The sequence below is a fragment of the Rana temporaria genome, chromosome 5, assembly GCF_905171775.1.
Source record: "Rana temporaria chromosome 5, aRanTem1.1, whole genome shotgun sequence".
NCBI classification, from domain to species: domain Eukaryota; kingdom Metazoa; phylum Chordata; class Amphibia; order Anura; family Ranidae; genus Rana; species Rana temporaria.
This window is the reverse complement of record NC_053493.1, coordinates 328,484,553-328,507,687: the sequence shown is the minus strand read 5'-3', so window position 1 is coordinate 328,507,687 and position 23,135 is coordinate 328,484,553. Positions and strand designations below refer to the sequence as shown.

The window sequence follows — 23,135 nt, the reverse complement described above, 5'->3', positions numbered from 1 at the left end:
CAAAGTTAGATCAGGACCTAACCAAGCTGAGAAACAACTTGTTGAATAGAGGACACCTACCTTGGTATTAAGATGGGTAGACTACCTTCTACCTAAACTCCAAACTTTTCTTATCAAAATTATAAGGAAATTATGAACCTGGGCACATGTATCCCTAAAATCAGAAATAAGAAGGGGGGTTTTGGGACTTTGAGTGAGGCACAAGATGCGTGGTAGGAGAAACTGTAAAATTGTTTAATATACATATAAACAAAGCATACCTCATAAACATGTGATACATGGTTGAACATGAGTATTTTATCTGTACACAAGGCGATGGCATACAAAAAAAAGGAATTCATATACATATATACTGTACATGCACGCATCTTAAAATCACATAGTATCCCATGGAAGTAACTGGTATAAAAAGCTGAATGAATCACAGTTGAGGTCAAGCTATGTGTTGGGAACATGATGACATTGATAGGCTCGACGTGTTTCGTGGCCAGATGCCACTCATCAGGAGCAAAGATATATCATATGTATAAATTGTTCTGAATAAGCAGTGTTGCAAGTCAGGATCTGTGAGGCAAGTCTATCCCGGGATCTGAGAATGAACCCAAGGAAGAAGCTAGCGCAGCAACAAACCCCAGGAGCACCCTCCAAATATAATAGGTAAGGGTAAAAAAATTCAAATATGTCTGGTGACATTCCACAGAGACATGCTCTGAGACATGATGCACATAAAAAATACTTTATATACTTGTTCTCTGTAAATGTATTCACAATAAAATGAAAAACATTTCAGTCTCTTCATACCTGCAAGCCTTCGATGGCCAGCCTGAGAATCGAAGGGGTGAGCTTGGAGGCTTGCTTGAAGGAAAAATTGCTCCAGTCTATGATTAGAATAAATCCATTGACCTGAAGCTCAGGATCTTCAATAAGAACTTCTAGTGAGAGGAGAATGGCGCGTAAGATGTCCACAAAGGAGTTCCTTTAACAAATAAATAGTATTTGAATTAGGATGTGTCCTTTGAAGAATAAAATTATTTGAGAAGTATTTATCAAATAAAACCTTAACAATCGAATATGATGCTGCAAATTTTAAATAAAAAAAATAGGACACAAGTCCATGAGGATACTTCATGCTAATATCCAAAACCCGAACCCAGTAACGGAGGCAGGTTCACCATAAGGTTTTCTTACTATACAGTAGAATATGTATGGTCATAATTATATATAAGGTATATTTATATACTGTATGTCTATAAATCTAAAACAATAAATCCATTTTTTTTTAAGTGTTACTAAACTCAGGACCCTACATTCACTATATCTGGTCTCCCACAGTACACAGAACATGGAAATGCAATTATTTTAGTACCGTAAATGGAAACTGCTAAATGTCCTTTCCTAATCAGTAGTATATTGAAGTCGTATGATTTTCTATCAGTGTCTGGTTATAGCTTGTAGGAGGAGTTTTCATTCTCCTCTAAATGTCCTATGATGCTACAGGACCCCTGACCCTCTGTCTGGACAGTGCTGATGTGCCAATCACATACACTCCCAGGAAAAAAAACGCTCTAGCAATACACACCAAACTGAGCGTGTGCTGAGTACTCCTAAGGCCCCGTACACACGAGAGGATCGATCCGCTGGAATTGATCCGCGGACCGGTTTCAGTGGATAGATCCCCTGGTGTGTACGATCCGCGGATTTTTGTCCCCGGGGATGGATTTCCAGCGGATCAAAATTTCTTGACATGCTAAGAAATCGATCCGCTGGAATCCAGTCCAACGGATTGATCCGCTGGTCTGTACAGACTCACCGGATCAATCCGTCCGAATCCATCCCCCGCATGCGTCGTAATGATTCGACGCATGCGTGGAAGTCCTTATATCACAGCGTCGTGCACGTCGCCGCGTCATCATCGCGGCGACGGCGCGACACGTCACCGCGGACGGAATTCCGCGGGGATTTTGATCTCATGGTTAGTACAACCATGAGATCAAAATCCGCGAGAGGATTTATCCGCGGAAACGGACCTCCGGACCGTTTCCGCGGATAAATCCTCTCGTGTGTACTAGGCCTAAGTCTCTGTTCTAACAACAGATGGATTAGGGACTGTAGAAGAAGGGGAGGACCAGAGAAGACAGGACCAAACAGCCTTTTTACACAATGCGGAGCATTAACCACTTAGGTTCCACAGTAAGTATAACAAGCATGCTTTACTGAATATACAGACTGATTTTACTGTTGTGGGTTTAGTAACAGTTTAAGACTTTTTTTTTTTAATTATTAAAATTGTTAAAATAGTTGCAGGCAAATGCAGAAAAAATGTGATACCCTTATAACATAACATACTACGTCACTTCAAAATGTAATCCTAACAAAAGTTGCCGGAGGTAGCTTGTTTCAAGTGTGCATTTCATCCCTATGCTTACTCTTGCCATTTGTGAGGATGTTAGTGTTGCAGATTTATTTCATTTCTGTAAAAAAAATATGGCACAACTAGGCTTGCTACGTTTTGCTAAGACCACAAATCATAGCGCAGCAGAAAACTTAGCAGGGAGGCGAGTTTTTGAAGATTTCAGTGCTTTGGGCTATTTTGTCAGGCTGGCTGCAAAGAGATCTTAAAGGAGCAAGGTACAGCAATACCTTGGATTACGAGAATAATTTGTTCCAGGAGCATGAATCCAAAGGACTTGTATATAAAAGCGAGTTTCCCCAAAAGAAATAATCTTAACTCAGATGAATTATTCAACGACCACTGCTGGTGTATGTAGTACTGTATGTGACTAGAGGTGTGGGGGGCGCTGGTGGCTCCCAGCGCTTCCTGGAGAACTCGGAGACACTCGGGAACTGTTGATACTTCCCAGTGCTCTGACGCACGTTACGCCCACCCCACCCAGCTGGAAGTGTCTCTGAGTGTCTCCGAGCATCTCCGAGTGCTCCAGGAAGAGATAGGAGCCACCAGTGCCCCCAGACCTTTACTGTATACACCAGCGGTTTTACTACATTGATGAGCACCAGACTCCTTAACGTGGGATATACATTGTGAGTGTAATTTCACTGTAATATACCAGTAAAACTGTGATCCTTGTACTGCTCGTATATCAAGTCAGCACTTGCATATCAAGTCAAAATTTAAAAAACAATGTTGCTCATCTTTTAAAACGCTTGTATATTGCATTACTCGCAAACCAAGGTATTACTGTATTAGGAAAGTATACACTTAGGGGCAGATCCACGTACATCGGCGCATATTTGCGTTGGGCGTAGCGTATCTAAGATACACTACGCCGCCGTAACTTACTTTTTTTTGTGTATCCTCAAAGAAAGCGTGCCGTAATTTACGGTGGCGTAGTGTATCTTTGGCAGCGTAAGGGCGCGCAATTCAAATGGATGTGATGGGGGCGTGTTTTATGTAAATACGTCTTGACCCGTCGTAAATTACGTTCTTTTTCAACTGCGCCGTCCGTGGGGGTATCCCAGTGCGCATGCTCGAAATTAAACCAGAACAAGCCAATGTTTACGACGGTGAAGTCATTCTACGCAAATCCCTATTCGCGAACGACTTACGCAAACGACGTAAAAAATTCAAAATTCGAAGCGGGAACGACGGCCATACTTAACATTGAGCACGCCTCATATAGCAGGGGTAACTATACGCCGGGAAAAGCCTAACACAAACGATGTAAAAAAATGCGCCGGCCGGACGTACGTTCGTGGATCGCCGTATCTAGCTAATTTGCATACTCAACGCTGATTTTGACGGAAACGCCACCTAGCGGCCGGCGGAAAAATACACCTACGATCCGACGACGTACTAAGACGTACGCCAGTCGGATCGAGCCCAGATGCAGTCGTATCTTGTTTTGTAGATACAAAACAAAGATACGACGCGGGAACTTTGAAATTACGCGGCGTATCACTAGATATGCCGGCGTAATTCTTCTGTGGATCTGGCCCTAAGTTATTATTAACTATTGTTATACATAATTTATATTGTGAAAGACGTTTGTGCAATGTTTTACAATATAAAGAGAGATCGTACACACAAGTGAGTTATGAGGGCCCTGCTCATGAGAGATAACAATCTAAAAGGCAAGTGATACAAAAGGTATTGACTGTGTGGGGATGAGTTGCTGGAAACAGTAAAATTCAGCTGTTAGGTGGACAAGGGATAGGCTTCCCTGAGGAGCTGAGTTTTCAGGGCAAACAGGCAGGCAGAGGAGGTAGCCATACAAGTTGGTGTAGTTCCAGAGGATAGAAGAGGCTGTGGGGGCAACAAGGGGGCAAGAGAACAAGGGGTCTTTGAAGGAGCAAAGAGAATGGTTTGAGAGATTTTTGAGATGAGTTTAGCAATGAAGTTGGGGCAGAGTTGTATGTTGTTTTTAGTATTTTGAATTTAATTTGTTGGTCGATTTGAAATCAGTGGAGGGATGGCAAAGAGGGGTTGCAGACACTATGCTATTGGTAAGGTGGGTGAGTCTGGCAGCAGCATTTTTGATAGACTGTAGGGGGAATAGCCTGTGTGAAGGTAGGTTAACAAGGAGGTATTTACAATAGTCAAGACAAGAGATAACAAGGGAGTAGCATGCTGGTATCATTGATTAAGAAGGGGCATGTTTTAGAATTGGTCTGGAGGTGATGGTGGCAAGACTTGGACAATAATTGGATGTGGGGCTGAAAACAGGTGAGAGTCTAGGATTACACCCAGCACTCTGGGATTAGTGGAGGGACATATTGTTGTGCTAGTGATCTTAATAGAAAAGTTGGGGAGGGGGAACAAGGGGGGTGGGGTGAATATTATAAAATTTGTTTTCCAAAAGACTGAAATTGTAGGAAGTGCCCCAGAGTGTAGTGAATGTTATGAAGTTCTGCTGACTTCATGTAAGGTTTACCCTTAACCCAGGTGGTCAGGCACTAAAGCTGGATTCCGTGTTCTTCGTCTATAGCAGTCTCGTTTCCCATAAGGCAAGCAGGTTTACTGGTACTCGATTGCCCCAGGATTTATACACCATGCTATAGTGCCACAACGGGGCAGGCACAAACTGAGCACAGCAAACAGGTACAGCGGTTTAATGATAGTCCAGGTACAAGGCAGGCAAGGTTTAGAATAGTCAGGGTCAAATCTGAAGTCAAAAGGCAGGCAGATTTCAGAGAGTAGTCGATAGTAGTCGATATCCTATCAGAGATTGTTAACTAGGGAGTACAAAAAGCAGAGCAGGGCTGACAGAGAGCTTGGAGCACTTGATAAAAATGCAATATCACAAACATGAGACTGCAGGCTTGGCTGGCTTAAATCAAGTTTGGCCTCACAATGCAGGTGGACAGACAGGGAAAATGCATCATAGCTAAAATTAGGATGCAGCTATGATGGAGCAGGAGCGCACATGCTCCTAACACTTCCATCATTTAAATATACAGTATGTGAGTAAAAAAATTAAAAATAAATTCTTAGCACATGATTAGGTATTTTTTGCAAGGTAAAACTTTACTACATTGGGGTAGCAGCTCAGACAGCTCAGACAGTTGACTAGACATCCTAGAAGATACACAGGAACAAGGAGATGTATCTTAACTTTTTCAGACTGGTAGGGTCAAGCAAAGACTAAAAATAGGGGATGACCAGTGCATGTTTTATTTGGGGGGGGGGGGATTGTAGAGATGCCAGCAGAGAGGCTGCGATTGAAGACATAAGTTAGAGCGTGCACAAAGAGCAGGAAAGTGACCAGACTAGTAGTGAGGGAACAGGGTCTAAGGGATGGATGGTAAGGTGGGCATCAGAGGAAGTTTAACAACCTCCTCTTCTGTAGTAACAGGTACTGAATGCAAGGTAAGTTAGGTGGAGGCAATATCTGTCTGGACAGTGGAGATCTCATAATAAATTGCATCAGTATTGTTTTTGAAATGATTGGCAATGTGCTGGGCAATAAATGAGTTGGTGGGTGGAGGCACAGGGAGACAAAGTAGAAAGCTAAAAGGTAGAATGTTGACAAGGGCACAATTGATAAGGTTGTGACCACAGTAAGGAAAGGAGTGTTGGAACAATTGCAAGGAGAGCAGAGGAAGAAAAACAGGTCAAGGGTGTTGCTTTCAGAGTAAGTAGGAGCGTATGTCCATTGATTTAAGTCAAAAGAGGAGGTTAGGTTGGGAAGATAAAGCAGAGTTCCAGTCGTTTCTTTGCTTATTCAAAGTCAGTAGCTACAAAAAGCGTAGCTGCTAACTTTTAATAAACACCCACTCCCCTGTCCCTCGGTCCAGCTATGTGGCCACACAAAGCCTCAGTTCTCTTCCTCTCTGACATCACTACCGTGGGCACCCAGCTGCGCAGTAGGTCCGGCGCGGGAGCGTGCCTAATTTAAATGGCACACGCCCATTTAAATTGGCCCGCCTTGCGCCGGAGGCTGCCGGCGTAGTTTTCATCGCAAGTGCTTGGTGAATCAGGCACTTGCGATGGTGTAATGTATCTACGATACGTTACGCCGCCGCGATTCTAAGTGAATCTGGCCCTTTGTTCAGTCTTTGCAGATTTCCGGCTGGGTTTGTTAAAGTCCAGCAAACTGAACTTTTCTCAGTTCACTCATCCCTACAAAAGACAGGTTAGCTGCATTATATTATATTTGTTCTTGGTTTAAGTACATCATAAATAAATAGGTTAATAAAAGATACATGTTTATATAGTTCATCAAAAAAAAATGGTGAATCAGGGGGCAAATGCTTGCTGGAATGGATTCTAAGATGTCCTCTCAATTCTAACTGGGAAAGTCTATAATTGTTTCAGAAGATATGCTGGCAATACATTAGTAGATTTTTGGACAAGAATAGTGGCATGTACATTCGATGACTGGACAAATGTCATTAGAAAATTTAACTTGCTTTTAACATTCGATCTTAGAATAAATATAATTCCCAACAAAAACGATACTGTACGAAAATCCCTTCCTTCGAGAAATTTTTTCCATCCTGCACCTTCAAATTTTCTCGTCACTGCGGCTGAAAATGAACATCGATTTGACCCCACTATTAGAATCTAACAAACATTTTCAAAATGAAATTTGTCAAATGAAAATCTATTAGCCAGATTCAAGTAGGTCGCCGCATCTTTAAGGCGGCGTAGCGTATCGTATTTACGCTACGCCGCCTTAAGTCAGAGAGACAAGTACTGTATTCACAAAGTACTTGTCACCTAACTTACGGCGGCGTAGCGTAAATGGGGCCGGCGTAAGCGCGCCTAATTCAAATGAGGATGGGGGGCGTGTTTTATGTTAATGTTTGGTGACCCGACGTAATTTACGTTTTTTACGAACGGCGCATGCACCGTCCGTTTACATATCCCAGTGTGCATTGCTCCAAAGTACCCTGCAAGGACGTATTGGTTTTGACGTGAACGTAAATTACGTCCAGCCCCATTCACGGACGACTTACGCAAACAACGTAAATTTTTCAAATTTCGACGTGGGAACCACGGCCATACTTAACACTGACTAGTCCAGCTATTTGATGGAATAACTTTACGCCGGAAAACGCCTTAAGTAAACGGCGTATCTTTACTGCGACGGGCGCACGTACGTTCGTGAATCGGCGTATCTAGGCATTTACATATTCTACGCCAAACTCAACGGAAGCGCCACCTAGCGGCCAGCCTAAATATTGCACCCTAAGATACGACGGCGCAGGCTGTCGTATCTTAGCTAGGTTTAAGTGTATCTCAGTTTGAGAATACACTTAAACTTACGACTGCGCAGATTCAGAGTTACGTTGGCGTATCTACTGATACGCCGGGGTAAATCTTTCTGAATCTAGCTATATATGTGTATTGCCAGCATAAGTGTGCGAATCTTTGAATGGCAACAGTCATCCTTTGTTGAGGAAGCACAGGAATGAGGGATTGATAGAGGACACAGCACAGAGTAAAGAGAAGTAAAATATTTGGATTTAAACATTGCAAATGTGAAACACAATTCCTGGGTCTTACTCGTTTAGAATAGAGCGATATTCATCAAGCCACACTAGAGGTTCGGCTGTAATATGGCGTTGCCATAGAGATCTCTGTGCATATTGGCTTCAAGGTGCTTACATGGCTCTGCATTATCATTGCTCAAGGCTGAATTTCTGATGTAAGGTATACAAGGTCACCTCTGAAATGATTATCTATCTTATCCGACTCTGAATTATTAATGCTATTCATTGTTAAACCATATATTTATGACATTTATCTTAAATAAACTCAGCCTTATAAAAAATATTGAACAATGCAAAAGAAAAAAAAATGTAAACATTTTTTGGGCAAAAAATCTTTGCTTTTTACCCCTGAAAAATCATCCCTAAGGTCAACCTCCGGCAGAACGGCATAAGCAAATACTCTGATATAGATACGGGGGCAGATCCAAAAAGCGAGTACGCCGGCGTATCTACTGATACGCCGGCATACTTTCAAATTTCCCACGTCGTATCTTTGTTTTGAATCCTCAAAACAAGATACAACGGCATCTGGGTTAGATCCGACAGGCGTACGTCTTCGTACCCCTTCGGATCTTAGATGCAATTCTTCGGCGTCCGCTGGGTGGCGTTCCCGTAGTAATCCGCGTCGAGTATGCAAATAAGCTATTTCCGACGATCCACGAACGTACGAGCGGCCGTCGCATTCTTTTACGTTGTCTCTACTCGGCTTTTTCTGGCGTATAGTTAAAGCTGCTATATAGCTACTGTCCATCAGACCGTTTTCATCAGACAAACCGATCGTGTGTACGCGGCATTATTCAAGGATGAGAGCAGAATCCAGGAGGATTACATTCGCAGGCTTAAGCCACACAAGGGACAAATAACTACAGCTTTGGAGCAGTCTAGCAACTCCACAGAATGGAGTCTGTTGCTTGTAAGCAGGTGCTTTCCAAGAGGGCTCTAAAGGTTTAACAGTTTTCCTTTTCTGTATTCATGCCCTTAGGTTAATTAGGTCAACCATGTTGAAAATTGCAAAAATGTCTATAGGTTGCACTGCTGAGTTGGTAATATCTGAGAAGGTAGGTTAACGTTGCTGCCATAGGCGTGCGCAAGGTGTGTGCCAGGTGTGCCTGCGCACACCCTAATCTTGGGGTTGGCAACCTGTCAATGGTGGGCAGGTGACAGGTAAACCGCAATCCTAACTTGCCGACCCTCAGAACCTGGACAGGAGAGGTTGTGCGGGTGGAATATAGTGATACCGATGTGTCTTTTCCTCCTGCAGCAGCTGAAAGTAGGCTCCTCTTCCTATTAACATTCAGCTGCCACAGGAGAGAAATATAGGGGATCAATACTAATATATGCCACCCCTCCTTTCCCTGTTCCTCTTCCTTCTGTTGCCCGAGTCCCCCATGTGCTCCCTTGCTCCCCCTTTCCTCCTATTGTTTCAGGATGGAGAGCGGGGAAGAGACCGGTAAATATGTCAAGCGCATATGTGTTAGAGCTTTGGGGTGCACACCCTAATGCAATAGGCTGCGCACACCTATGGTTGCTGCCAAGGTTTTCCCACTCTTTTTCAGAAGGTCACCGCCCCCTGCAGGTCATAACATATAAATAGGGCCCACTAAGTGCCTCAGGAAGGTTATTGGGAAAAGTCGCCCAAAATGTAACTGTTAGGCCTTGTACACACGACCGAACATGTCCGCTGAAACTGGTCCGTCGGACCAGTTTCCGCAGGCATGTTCAGTCGTGTGTAGGGCCGACCGGACAGTTTCCTGGCCTAGCGGACAGGTTTCCAGCGGACAAAAGTTTTTTAGCATGCTAAAAAACTTGTCCGCTGGAAGCCTGTCCGTCGGACATGTCCGATGGTCAGTACGACTCATCGGACATGTCCGCTGGCCCAAAATCCCACGCATGCGTCAGTGATTCGACGCATGCGTGGAAGCATTGAACTTCCTGGTGTGCGCACGTCGCGGCGTCATTGTCGCCGCCACGTCACCGTGTATTCTGTCTGCGGGGAATTTGGTCTGATGGTGTGTACACACATCAGACCAAATGATCCCATCGGACATGTTGGGTGGTGTGTACGAGGCCTCACTCTGCCGGAGTGGATCCTAGTGCGGGTTCCCAGTGGGATCTGGAGCCTGTGGATCTAGATGGACCTATAGCTGTAAGTCATGGACTTACTGCTTTTTGTGGATTATTACAAAATCATGGATTACTTGCTACCACTTGTGGATTTTTGGCCAAATGTAGAATCTTGCCTTGAGAAGGACTCTATAGCTACTGACATCTGCCTAAGGTACAGTCACTTTATGGAGCACTAGAGAGTTTTTTTTTTATAGAAAAGTATGTGGAAGGTGTCTTTGAGAACTGTTACGTGTTACCTGCAACTACTTCAGTAAAAGATCTTTATTTGTTCATCTAAATTGACTGGTCTTAAGTCTCTAAAAGGGTGCACACATGGGGTATCAAAAGAACAGAGCTTACATCAGGAGACTTGGAGGTTAGAGAAAATACAGTACAGAGATTAAGGAGCAGAGTAATGTTCAGACTAAGCTATATTGCCATTTCTAATGATTACCATATATGTTTTACTTGCTAACGCAGCCAACCAGCCTGGATAAGGGTGACATGGAAAAGATGGCGGTTACTCTGGCAGTGAAGGAGTGTCATGCTTGTCCCCTTCCCTAGCAACTGGTTCCCCACATGCTGGGACCAAGTTTGTGACACAGAGTACCTAGGAACCCATCCTGGGAGTCACAAGAGTTGTGGAATGAGACCTCGGGAGAAAAACAAGCATGAAGTTATAACAAAGTGTGTTTCCTGTGTCCAACAGTAACATTCAGGGTATTGTCACAGGGAGTGACGTGATGGGACTACAGAGTTGCCGGAGAATCCACAGTACCGGTTTAGAAATGATGCATACCTGGGGAGAGGTGTTCTCTAAGGCCCCGTACACACGGTTGGTTTGGTCCGATGAGAATGAACCAAAGTTCATTTTCATCGGACCAAACCGACCGTGTGTATAGGCTATCGGTCTGGTTTCCTTCGGTCCAAAATTTCTAAACATGCTTCAAAACTGAACCGATGGACCGCTGCCCCATCGGACCAAACCGATGGTTAGTACAGAAAAGCATCGGTTCAAAACCCGCGCATGCTCAGAATCAAGTTGACACATGCTTGGAAGCATTGAACTTCATTTTATTCAGCACGTCGTGTGTTTGACGTCACCGCGTTCTGACCCGATCGGATTTTGGACTGATGGTGTGTACACATATCAGGCAGTACGGCCACTTCAGAGGTGAACCGATGAAAACGGTCCGACGGGCCAGTCTCATCGGTTTGGTCCGAGCGTGTGTACGGGGCCTAACAGATGTTGTGTCCAAAGTTCTTAGTGTTAACAGTATAAGAGTTGTGGCCAAGGATTACAAAAAAAGTTATAAAAAAGTAAAAAATAATATTTTAGCCTAACATACACTTGAATATGTTGCTTCCCACCCACATAGCAACATAAGGTTGTCAAAGGCTTTACTCCTTGATATATAATTGTATTTTGTTTGTATTCTGCTGAAAGTGTGTGTTTCAGGGCAGTTATTTCTAGCATACACTTTCATTCATAATAAGTAGTATAGAAAAAAGCATCACTTTTTTTCTATCAAGAAGGGGAATATGTCAAATTTGACCTTTGGAAGGACCAGAAAATGTTATACACAACCACTGAACTTTCAAAACCTGACCTTAAAATGCTTTGAATATATTAACAGTTTTCATGTACTCACAGTCACTTGGGAACCTTTACTACATGAGGTTATACAGATTGACCCACAAAAGGAAGTGTGAAAGGATCGTAACATACGGGGGTCCTAAACAGGGACTTCATAGCTTGGCATACTTGCCACTGCTCTTTTCCTCAGTTCTGGCTTTGGCGTCCTATTGCACAGTCCTTGGCCTCTGCATTCTTATAACTCTAGCTCCATATATCATATTTTATAGACCTGAGCAACCTGTTTAGATGGCACACACCCAGGTGATTGTCTCTTAATTGGATTGTATTTATTTCTTCACAGCAACGCGGATCTGGAAGGTCAATCTGATTGCATTCTATCCTACCTATACCTCTAAAGGTGATGATCACCAATGGCTGGGGACCACAAGCATGGGTACATTTCCCAACTGGTGGAAATTAATAGGCCATGGCTACTCCTATGACAATTGCTCTCTCTGTAGTATTGTGTCACTCTATGCTGCTCTATGCTGTGCCCTTTCAGCTCTGAAACACCCGTGTACAACTTCACTTAATTACAAAAAAAAAATGAGCTCTGTCCTTAATAATCTCAGCTAAAAGTACAGCCCACAACTTATGGAGCTTACCCACTTACTGCTTGAGCCAAAGGGTGAACCATACTCTACTTGACATGTGCGTCTCGTTTCATTCCGAAAAAATATTCAGACACATTTTTCATCATTCGGAGATTCAGATATGTCCGAATACCTGAATTACAAAGTTTACCAAATGCTCTGAATAACAAATGAAATTTTGTCAGAATTTTCGAAATTCTAATTGAAATTCAAATCAAATTTAATTTTTTCAATGCATTCCAGTCGAATTTGAACTGTAAACATGTTTCTGAAATCAAAGAGTGAGTGTGTTATTAGAGTAGAATTTCAAAATAATGCTGGTTTAGTTGGGCTAAAGGTAATTTAAAAATTCACCGTAATAATTTAATGAAGATTTTTCTTTTGTTCATTCTTTTTGCCACATTTGAATAGAAAAAAATCTAAAGTTTTTGATTCGGCTGATTTAAAAATGTATCGATTTAAACTTTCCAAATCTAAAAAATTGGTAAATTTGAAGAAAAGTTAAAAAAGACATAAAAAATTCTGTATACGAATTGAACGAATCAACAGAATTTAACGAAACAAAATAACTAAATTAACTAATCTAAACAAAACATTTTTTTCAGCATGCACATGTCTATACTCTACTATATGGCAAATCACAGGTGCATGTTATACGCCGCATACCTCGGAGGGGAAGGAGGGGGACAAGCACCACCGGAATTCACGAGCTGCCATTTCCTGTTTACTCGGCTCTCACGTCACACACACAGTCCCGCCTCCTCCACCGGCATTGGACCATTGTTCTGTCTATCACAGGAGCTGGTCCAATGCCGATGGTGGAGGCAGGACTGTGTGTGTGTGACTGCCGACTGAGAGCCGAGTGAGAGCAGAGTAAACAGGAGATGACGGCTCAGTGATTTCCTGCACTGTCCAGGCTGCAGATGAGCATTGAGGCTAAAAATGGGCATTGATCAGGCTGCATTGATGCGTTGGGCTACAGATGGGCATTGATCAGGCTGCATTGATGAGATGTGCTGCAGATGGGGATTGAACAGGCGGCATTGATCAGATGGGCTGCAGATGAGCACTAAACAGGCGGCATTGATGAGATAAGCTGCAGATGGGCACTAAACAGGCTGCATTGAGGCTGCAGTTGGGCATTGTTCAGGCTGCATTGATGGGAGATGAGGAGGCTGCAGATGGGCACTAAACAGGCTGCATTGATGGGCACTGACCCTTATTTTAATTCAAAGTTGTTTATTTAAGAAATAATTTTTTTCCTTAAAATGAAGGTGCGTGTTATACGCCGATAAATATACAATATATATATATATATATATATATATATATATATATATATATACACACATACATACACACACACACACACACACACACAGTGCAGACCAAAAGTTTTAATTCATAGTTTTGATGCCTTCAGCGTGAAAATAAAGGTCATGAAAATAAAGAAAACTCTTTGAATGAGAAGGTGTGTCCAAACTTTTGGTCTGTACTGTAGGTTAAAATGACCAGTGGATTTTACTACCACTTTAAATGTGGTAGTTGCATTATTATTATTTTTTTCAGGCTTTTTCCTTTATTTTGACCTGGTGGTTTTGCCAGTAACATACTTCCTGTCTTAAGGCTGGTGCGCGCAAGTAGACTATCCACTGTTATCAGTCGGTTCAACAGAAACTGGCCGCCATTCAGCTAGTGTGTAGCCTTTCCGGCTTCTGAGGAATAAGCATGCTGAAAAACCTGCAGCCGACCAGCATCTCAGGTGACTACCTCTTGAAGCTCATCAAGAGAATGCCAAGAGTGTGCCAAGCAGTAATCAAAGCAAAAGGTGGCTCCTTTGAAGAACCTAGAATATGAAATATATTTTATTTATTTTTATATTTAGTTTTGATGCCTTCAATGTGAATCTACAATTTTCATAGTCATGAAAATAAAGAAAACTCTTTGAACGAGAAGGTGTGTCCAAACTTTTGGTCTGTACTGTATATATATATATATATATATATATATATATATATATATATATATATATATATATATATATATATTGTGACAGGAAGTCAGGTAAATCTGTGGGTGTTGTCACAGACGGGACATGCATTTCTGCCTTGTTTAGACAATACACAAATGGTTATTGGGCGTCGGCTCCAAAAATAGCCAGACAAGGTCTAAGGGCGTTGGAAAAACTCCAGCTGTTCAGAATGAGGCAATTAAGGCCTATATAAGTAGTCCAAAGGATTACCACTGAATTGCTGCATCATTCCTAAGGCTTTGTGAGTAGAAGAGCAGCACTGAAAGTCTTCTGAGGAGGTGAGGAGAGGAGCGATTTTTCGGTGTGATAAAAATCAAAAGACTATTGTTTTGTGCTGTACGACCAGCACTGTCTGCCCAGCGCTAGGCTGAGCCAGACTCCATAGATAGGTTCCTGTGTGGAAGGTAGACGCCCAGAGTGGCTAGGGTTTATTTTATGTTTGATTTTGTTTATGCTGTCTGGATGCTTGCAATTGTTTTCCAGCAAGATGGAAAAATAAACGAAAAACATTGTTTTCAACCGTCTTCGACTGCCAGTCTGTATAAATTCAGTGTGTGGTGAACCCATCCAAGGGGTCACACACCCCGCTACCGAGCTAACCCCTTACAATATATATATATATATATATATATATATATATATATATATATATATATATATATTCAGGTATTTTGTAAATGCGTTATAAAAAAAAACCCTACATAGTCTATGAACACCATTCCATAATTCTAAACAAATCCAATTTTAAATGTATGTATTTATTCTCCTCCCATGCAGCAAGACAATGAGAAGATGAGCTCAGCTCACATCTGCTGTAGTCACTGTGGTCTTCTACAGTGACAAGTGCATGTACAGGTATCAGAAGAATGGCACTTGCTCTTGTACCACTAGGGGGCGCTTGTCCTAATGAATGGTCTGTCCTAGAGAAGAGGACAGGATGGAGCTATGAAAACTATCAGAAGCGTTTGGGGTAGGCTTCATTCTGTTCACAAATGGTAACAGCATAAATGCCTATTTCTAAAATCTAAATAGTTGGTATTATAGAAAGGTGAACTAAAGCTGGATACACACTTTACAACTTTTGTTAGATTTCCTTTCAACTATGTAGTACAAGGGCCTGCCTGATTGCATACAAACTGAAAGTGTTTAGGTTTGACCTTATATCATATAGTTTTGGTAAATCTAAAGAAAAAAATTGTATAGTGCCTGTGGAGAATATATATTCTCTAAACAGGCCGAATACAGGATGTGGTATCAAAAATATGAAAAGAAGACAACCTGCCTTGCCAATTACAGAGAGCCCCCCCCATAAGCCTTTGCAAAATAGGCCTTTCCTCCACTCCCACTGAATTCCCTCTATTCTTCCTGGTACGAGTCCCGTACACACGTGCAGAATTTCCGCCGGGAAAAGTTCCCAAGGGGAAAGCCGAGAACCTGCTCGTTCAGTCTGGTAACATCCAGGGATTGCCTCACTTTTGAGGAATCTGCTCTCACATAATGTTTTGGCTATACAACAGGAAGTGAAGGGAAATCTCCCCAATGAGACAAAGGTGGCAAAAATAAACTGATCAGGGTTATAACTCTCCCCTTTCCCAAATAAAAAAAATTATATATGTTTTGCCTTTTAGTTATATTTCAAGCACTGAAACAAACAGAACATCAGTTCATAATTTCGACATGATTTTTTATCACACATTTTTATAGAGACAACATGATTCAAAGTGCTTGCTGGCTGTTTTTGTAACCCCTATTAGAAGACTTTGAATTTATGATGGAGCAGTAAAACACAATATGGGCTAGATTCATAAACTAGTTACGTGGGCGTATCTCCACATACGCTGTCGTAACTCTGAATGCGGGCCGTTGCATCTCGGCGCCTGATTCATAGAATCAGATACGCCTCAATGTTGCCTAGATACTAGCAGCGTAAGTCTCCTACGCCTTCGTATCTTAGGGTACATATTTACGCTGGGCGCTAGGTGGCGCTTCCATTGATTTCCGCGTAGAATATGCAAATTAGCTAGATACCCCGATTCAGAAACGTGCGTGCGCCCGGAGCATTGTTTTACGTCGTTTATGTAAGGCTTTTTCCGGCCTAAAGTTACCTCTGCTATATGAGGCATAGCCAATGTTAAGTATGGACGTCGGGACAGCGTCAAATTTTGCGTCGTTTACGTAAGTCGTACGCGAATAGGGCTGTGCATAAGTTACGTTCACGTCGAAAGCATTGACTATTTGCGGCGTGATTTCGAGCATGCGCACTGGGATACTTTCAAGGACGGCGCATGCGCCGTTCGTTAAAAGCGTCAATTACGTGGGGTCACGATTAATTAGCATACAACACGCCCCCTATCAGCCTATTTTGAATTAGGCGGGCTTACGCCGGCCCATATACGCTACGCCGCCGTAACTTCGGGCGCAAATTCTTTCAGAATACGGAACTCGCCTCTCAAAGTTACGGCGGCGTAGCGTATATGAGATACGCTACGCCCACCTAAAGATAGGCGATTCTTACTGAATCTAGCCCTATATGTTTATTTTATTGCCTAAAAGATACTCTTCACTTTAAAGCGGGAGTTCACCCATAAAAACATTTTTACCCTTAGATTGATGCTCATTTTGTCTAGGGGAATCGGCTAGTTGTTTTAAAATCCGAGTAGTACTTACCGTTGTAGAGAGCGATCTTCTCCGCCGCTTCCGGGTATGGGTGTTCGGGACTGTGCGTTCCTTCTTGATTGACAGTCTTCCGACAGGCTTTCGACAGTCGCATCCATCGCGTCACGAGTAGCCGAAAGAAGCCGAACGTTGGTGCGGCTCTATACTGCGCCTGCGCACCGACGTTCGACTACTTTCGGAAAATCGTGACGCGATGGATGCGACCGTCGGAAGCCTGTCGGAAGACTGTCAATCAAAATAGGAACGCCCAGTCCCACAGCCCATACCCGGAAGCAGCGGAGAAGATCGTTCTCTACAACGGTAAGTACAGCTTCGATTTTAAAACAACTAGCCGATTCCCCTAGACAAAATGAGCATCCATCTAAGGGTAAAAAGTGGTATTTCCGGGTGAACCTCCACTTTAAAATAATACTGCTACCCAAGGCTGTTTCTTTTTGAGTGTCTTGTCTCTGATTTGCACAGAATCATCTCCGATATAAAAACACACATTGATTCTTGTTAAAGTTGACACATACTGTGAAGCATTTATATGAAACTCCAATAATTGATTTAGAAATCACTTATACTATCTCACTGATAACACACTTGACAATGTACATCAGCAGTATTAATCAATAGAAATATCATTTAGGGTAACATTTGCAATGTATGTCCTCTTAGGGAATTTGGGCTTGTTTGCAGAAAAGCTTTTTATCAGCAGAACTGTATATATAAGTGATCCTTTGAAGAATCTAATTATGGGCCATGGACATTAATCCCTCAGGCTAAATACTGTATGTGTATTTGATTAGGATGGAGATGCTTATCTTTCAAGCTGAATTGCTATGGTAACCCCATCTGCTGAATAACAACGCAGCGTCTGAGAAAAAATCTACCTAATTCGTTCCACTAACTTAGTGATCATGAAAATAGATGTTTTAGGCATACAAACCTAGATTGTCAACTTTTTAATGTGTACAGTTATTCAGGCCAAAACTGTTTTTGTGGAGTTGGAGGAATTAGATCTTCTGTTGAGATTGTATGGCTACCAGAGGCTCCATTAGAGGGATTTACCCTTACTTCCTGTGCTGCTGACAACATTTTACCGGGCATAAAATGAGGGAATCTCTCTAACATCAACACAGAGAGAAATACAAATTATTTTCTGTAACAGTAGAAAAGCTTGAATGCCTTTTTGTTTCTGTTTGTATCCCTGTTGCAAGAATCTCTTCACTTCCTGTTTGTTGAAGTGAGGTAAATCTCTCCAGCATTTCTGGATTGGCGCATACCCTTTTGTTTTGTTATATTTGACATATACAACCACTTCCATACCGCAGTACGTCATATGACGGCTTCCTACTCTAATTTGTAATTCTCTATATAAAAAGTGCTTTAAACATACTGTTATGCCGCGTACACACGGTCATTTTTTGTCTTGTAAAAAAACGTTGTTTTTTCTCATGAAAAAAAACGTTTTTCAAACTTCATTTTAAAAAACGACGTTGCCTACACACCATCGTTTTTTCAAAATGCTCTAGCAAAGCGCGGTTACGTACAACGCGTACGACGGCACTCTGTTCCATTCAAGCTCGCGTCATAACTTGCTTCTGAGCATGCGCGGGTTTAAAAACGTTGTTTTAAACCTCGTTTTAGCCCACACACGGTCATTTTGACACAAAAAACGACATTTTGAAAAACGACCTAAAAAATTGAAGCATGTTCTAAATTTTTTTTTTTGGTTGTTTTTTAGAAGACAAAAACAACGTTTTGCCCACACACTGTCATTTTAAATGACGTTTTTAAAAATGTCGTTTTTTCCATCACAAAAAACGACTGTGTGTACGCAGCATAAGTCTTCTTAAATTTGAGTAAATGCTTGATATCCACTCATCCTAAATCACAGTGAACAGCCTGAAGTGATGATCCCATTCCCCACTCCTTTACTCTACTGACATGGTTTCCTTGTGCACAGATCACAGTGCACCTAAAATTGTAATCTGTTTTTATTATTGTTTCAATAAAAAGTGACTGAGTGCCAGTTTACGTGAAAAAGGGTAGATGCTGTTTGATTTGCAAAGAGACACAAGCGCTTTTGAATTAGCGACTACAACCCCTGTTCCAAAAAAGTTGGGACAGTGTGTAAAATCTACAGAAAAACAGAATGCAATCATTTTAAATCTCATAAACCTTTATATTATTCGCAATTGAAAACATATCACATTTTTTAAATTAGAAAATTTAAAATTTTAAGATAAACAATAAGGTAATTGATGGCAGCAGCAAGTCTTAAAATAGTTGGGATGGGGCAATGTTTACCACAGTGCAGCATCCCCTCTTATTTTAACAACACTCTGGGCCAGATCCACAAAGAAGTTACGCTGGCGTATCTATTGATACGCCGCGTAACTTCTAGGTTGCTCCGGCGTATCTTTGTTTTGTATCCACAAAACAAGATACGCCTGAAGCTGGGCTAGATCCGACTGACGTACGTCTTAGTACGCCGTCGGATCTAAGGTGCATATTTACGCTGGCCGCTAGGTGGCGCTTCCGTCGATTTCCGCATCAAGTATGCAAATTAGCTAGATACGCCAATCCACAAACGTACGTCCGCCCGGCGCTTTTTTTTACGTTGTTTAAGTAAGGCTTTTTTCGGCGTAACGTTACCCCTGCTCTATGAGGCGTACGCAAATTTAAGTATGGACGTCGGGCCAGCGTAGAATTTTCCGTTGTATACGTCGTTTTCGTAAAACGTTCGCGAAAAGGGCTTTGCGTAAATTAAGTTCACGTCGTCTAGGCATTGAGCGGGCGTAATTTAATTTGAAAATCCGACCTGATACTGAGCATGCGCCGTATGAAAAAAGCATAATTTACGTGGGGTCAAGCTTGTTTTACATAAAACACGGCCCCCTGTTCATCATTTGAATTCCGCGCCCTTACGCCGGGAGATTTACGCTACGCCGCCGTAACTTTAGAGGCAAATGCTTTGTGAATACAGCACTTGCCTCTCAAAGTAGTGGCGGCGTAGCGTAACTATGATACGCTAAGCCTGCCTAAAAATACGCCGCCCTACGTGGATCTGGCCCTCTCTAAACATGTGGGAACTGAGAGGACCAGTTGCTGGTGTTCTGGGACAGGAATCTTGTCCCATTCTTTCCTGACATAGGATTCTAACTACTCACCAGTCATGGGTCTCATTTGCTGTATTTTTCATTTCGAGATATGCCAAATATTTTCAATTGGTGAAAGGTCTGGACTGCAGGCAGGCCAGTTAGGCACCAGACTCTTCTACTATGAAGCCATGCTGTTGCCATAGATGCAGTATGCAGTTCAGGATTGTCTTGCTGAAATATGCAATGCCTTCCCTTAAAAAGATATCACCTGGATGGAAGCATATGCTCCTTAAACAACTGGATATATCTTTAAGCATTGATGGTGCCTATCCATATGTGCAAGCTGCCCATTCTATACACACTAATGCACTCCTATACTATCATAGATGCATGCTTTCAAGCCGAGTGCTGATAGCAAGGTGGAAAGTCCCTCTCCTCTTTAGTTCTGAGGAAGTGGCACCAATGGTTGCCAAAAAGAATTCAACATTTTGATCTGTCTAGCCACAGACAACCTGTAACCACTAGATTGGTGAAAAGATGGTCTGAGGATTTCTTTGCATTATTGTGGGACTGTTTTGAGTTGACAGATTGGAATACATTCTGTGAGCCACATGGAAGGGACATTGATGGGCTTACTGAGTGCATAACACATTATATTATTTGATGTAGATTATATTGTTGCAACAATGATTGTTCATTGTTATTCAAATAATAAACCATGGGTAATAAGAAAAATGAGGGATATTCTTAAAGGGTCACTAAAGGAAAAACATTTTTTTGCTGAAATGACTGTTTACAGGGTATAGAGACATAAAAGTTAACTGATTCCTTTTAAAAATGATTAACAATAGATAAAAATCAATCATATAATGTGCCTCTAGTTTCACTTTCGGTTTTAAAGGTACATACATGAAGTTCCGGGTGAGAGGTGAGTCGGGAAGACTCACAGAACAAAAACAAACAAATCCAGGGCAGTGTTTTGTTTTTAAAATGAATCTGATTGGTTCTGAGGAGTTTTAGACACACAGTAATGACAGCTTAGACCACCGTGAAAAGCTCCCAGTACCATGGTTATAAGGAAACAGGCAACCAGGAAGTGTGGAGATCACAGCAGAATTACAGCTACTTCAAAGCAAAAACGAACAATGAGGACATGAAACCAGTACTGCAGTAAGGTAAAGGAAGCTATTTAGCTAAAAAAAAAATTCCTTTAGTGACCCTTTAACTCCAAGAACATGGCTTTTGGAGTGGGTTCTTGGGAGGAGTTAAAAATGATGCAGAGTGACCTTAAGATGAAGGTTATGTGAGAGAGGTTTGGAGTGGCATGAGAACCACTATAGGTCTCAAGCCAGTTGGCAGAGGGACTGGGGGAGATGTGGAGAGGGCAAATGAACTGAACCGTTTAACAGTTTGGATTCTGCAGCCCTGGCTTTTACTCCCGCAGATGTACCACAAAGTTGTAAACCTAGAGTTGAGACAGGTACCTTGCACTCCTCCTACTAGATGTTCTTCCTCCTTTAGTGTGTGCTCTACTTCCCCCCTACAGGATGCTTTCACCAGTTCTTCTTATAAGAACAACTCTACTCCTTCACAGGAAAGTACATCAATGTGTTTTACAGCTGATCAGTTAAGGGGACTTAAGACAGGAAAATCAGCAGGCCCTGATGGCATTAGCCTCAGGGTGCTTAAGGCATGTGCAGACCAGCGGCAGGGTGTCCTTCAATGAGTCTTTATCCTGAGCCTAAGTCTAAGAATGGTCCCTGTGCTGTGGAAGACATCTTGCCTTGTTCATGTGCCAAAAATATTTTGTCCCTGTGGCTCCATGGATTACATACCAAGGCAAGCTTTGACCTCCAACATCATGGAGAGACTTGTTTTACCTCACTTACAGCCCATGGTTAGTAAATATTTGGACAGTTGCGACCCATCCTAATCTATGCACCCGTCCCCAAACATGCAGGGTGCCAGACGCATGGATTCCAATGTTTTTTTTTTTTCCGTTTTTTTTTAAGCACGCGATTAGAGCCTGAGGCTCTAATTGGCCTAAAATAAGAGTGGGCTCAGGGTGCAGAGCACTGCGTCCTGAGCCCACCCAGTTGTGTGACAATAACAAATTAATATTCACCATTGTCTTCCTGATTGTTAGGGAGCAGGTCCTGACATCTGATTGGCCAGGGAGTCTCAGGACTACCGCCCAATCAGGTCTCAGGACCCACTACTTGTTCGGCTGCGAGGAGAAGCAATGGCCCCGGAGCTAGGAGTAGCTGGAGTGAAGAGCAGCAGCCCAGCCCTGGATCCTCCTCATCTGCCTCCTAAGGTAAGGTGGCCTCTGATTGCCACCTTCCATCAGCCTGGCTCTTCTGGGCGAAAAGCCAACAGCGATGCAGATTGATGTCACCCTTGTGTCATGGATTGTAGACTACCTGACTGGAAGATTACAGTATGTTTATTTGCAAGACCGTATATGGAGGTTAGGATGGTCAGCAATATTGTGGTTCCACAGAGGAGGAGTTCTGTCTACCTTTCTCTTTACTGTCTATAACAGCCTTTCTCAACCAGTGTGCCGCGGCACACTGGTGTGCCGTCAGAGGTTCTCAGGTGTGCCGCGGGGGTCAGTGGAGAGAAGGCTGTCAGATGAGCTCTCCTGCCGATCTGTGAGAAGCTCTGTCGGCTTAAAAAATGAAAGTGAAGTGCAGAGGAGTGTGCTGTGCTCTCTGCTTCCCCCTAGAGTGCAGTACCCGGCTAAAGAGAAATCTGAAAAGGTACTGAGCTAGAAGCTACATTATTTTTTTTAAAAATGGCTTTATACATTTGTCTGTGTGTGTGTGCACATGTGACTGTGTGTGTGTGTGTGTGCACATGTGACTGTGTGTGTGTGTGCACATGTGACTGTCTGTATGTGTGTGTGCACATGTCTCTGTGTATGTGTGTGTGTGTGCACATGTGACTGTCTGTCTGTATGTATGTGTGTGTGTGTGTGCACATGTGACTGTCTGTATGTGTGTGTGCACATGTCACTGTGTATGTGTGTGTGTGCACATGTGACT

At 42.5% G+C, this 23,135-nt stretch overlaps 1 protein-coding gene across 1 annotated transcript in view; it reads right to left on the bottom strand.

Moving 5' to 3' along the window:
* CLVS1 (clavesin 1) overlaps nt 1-23,135 on the bottom strand; it is a 162,777-nt gene that overhangs the window by 72,483 nt on the left and 67,159 nt on the right. The window contains exon 3 of the mRNA XM_040354259.1: nt 802-976. Coding sequence (XP_040210193.1) covers nt 802-976 — 175 coding nt within the window. The remainder of the gene's footprint in view (nt 1-801; nt 977-23,135) is intronic.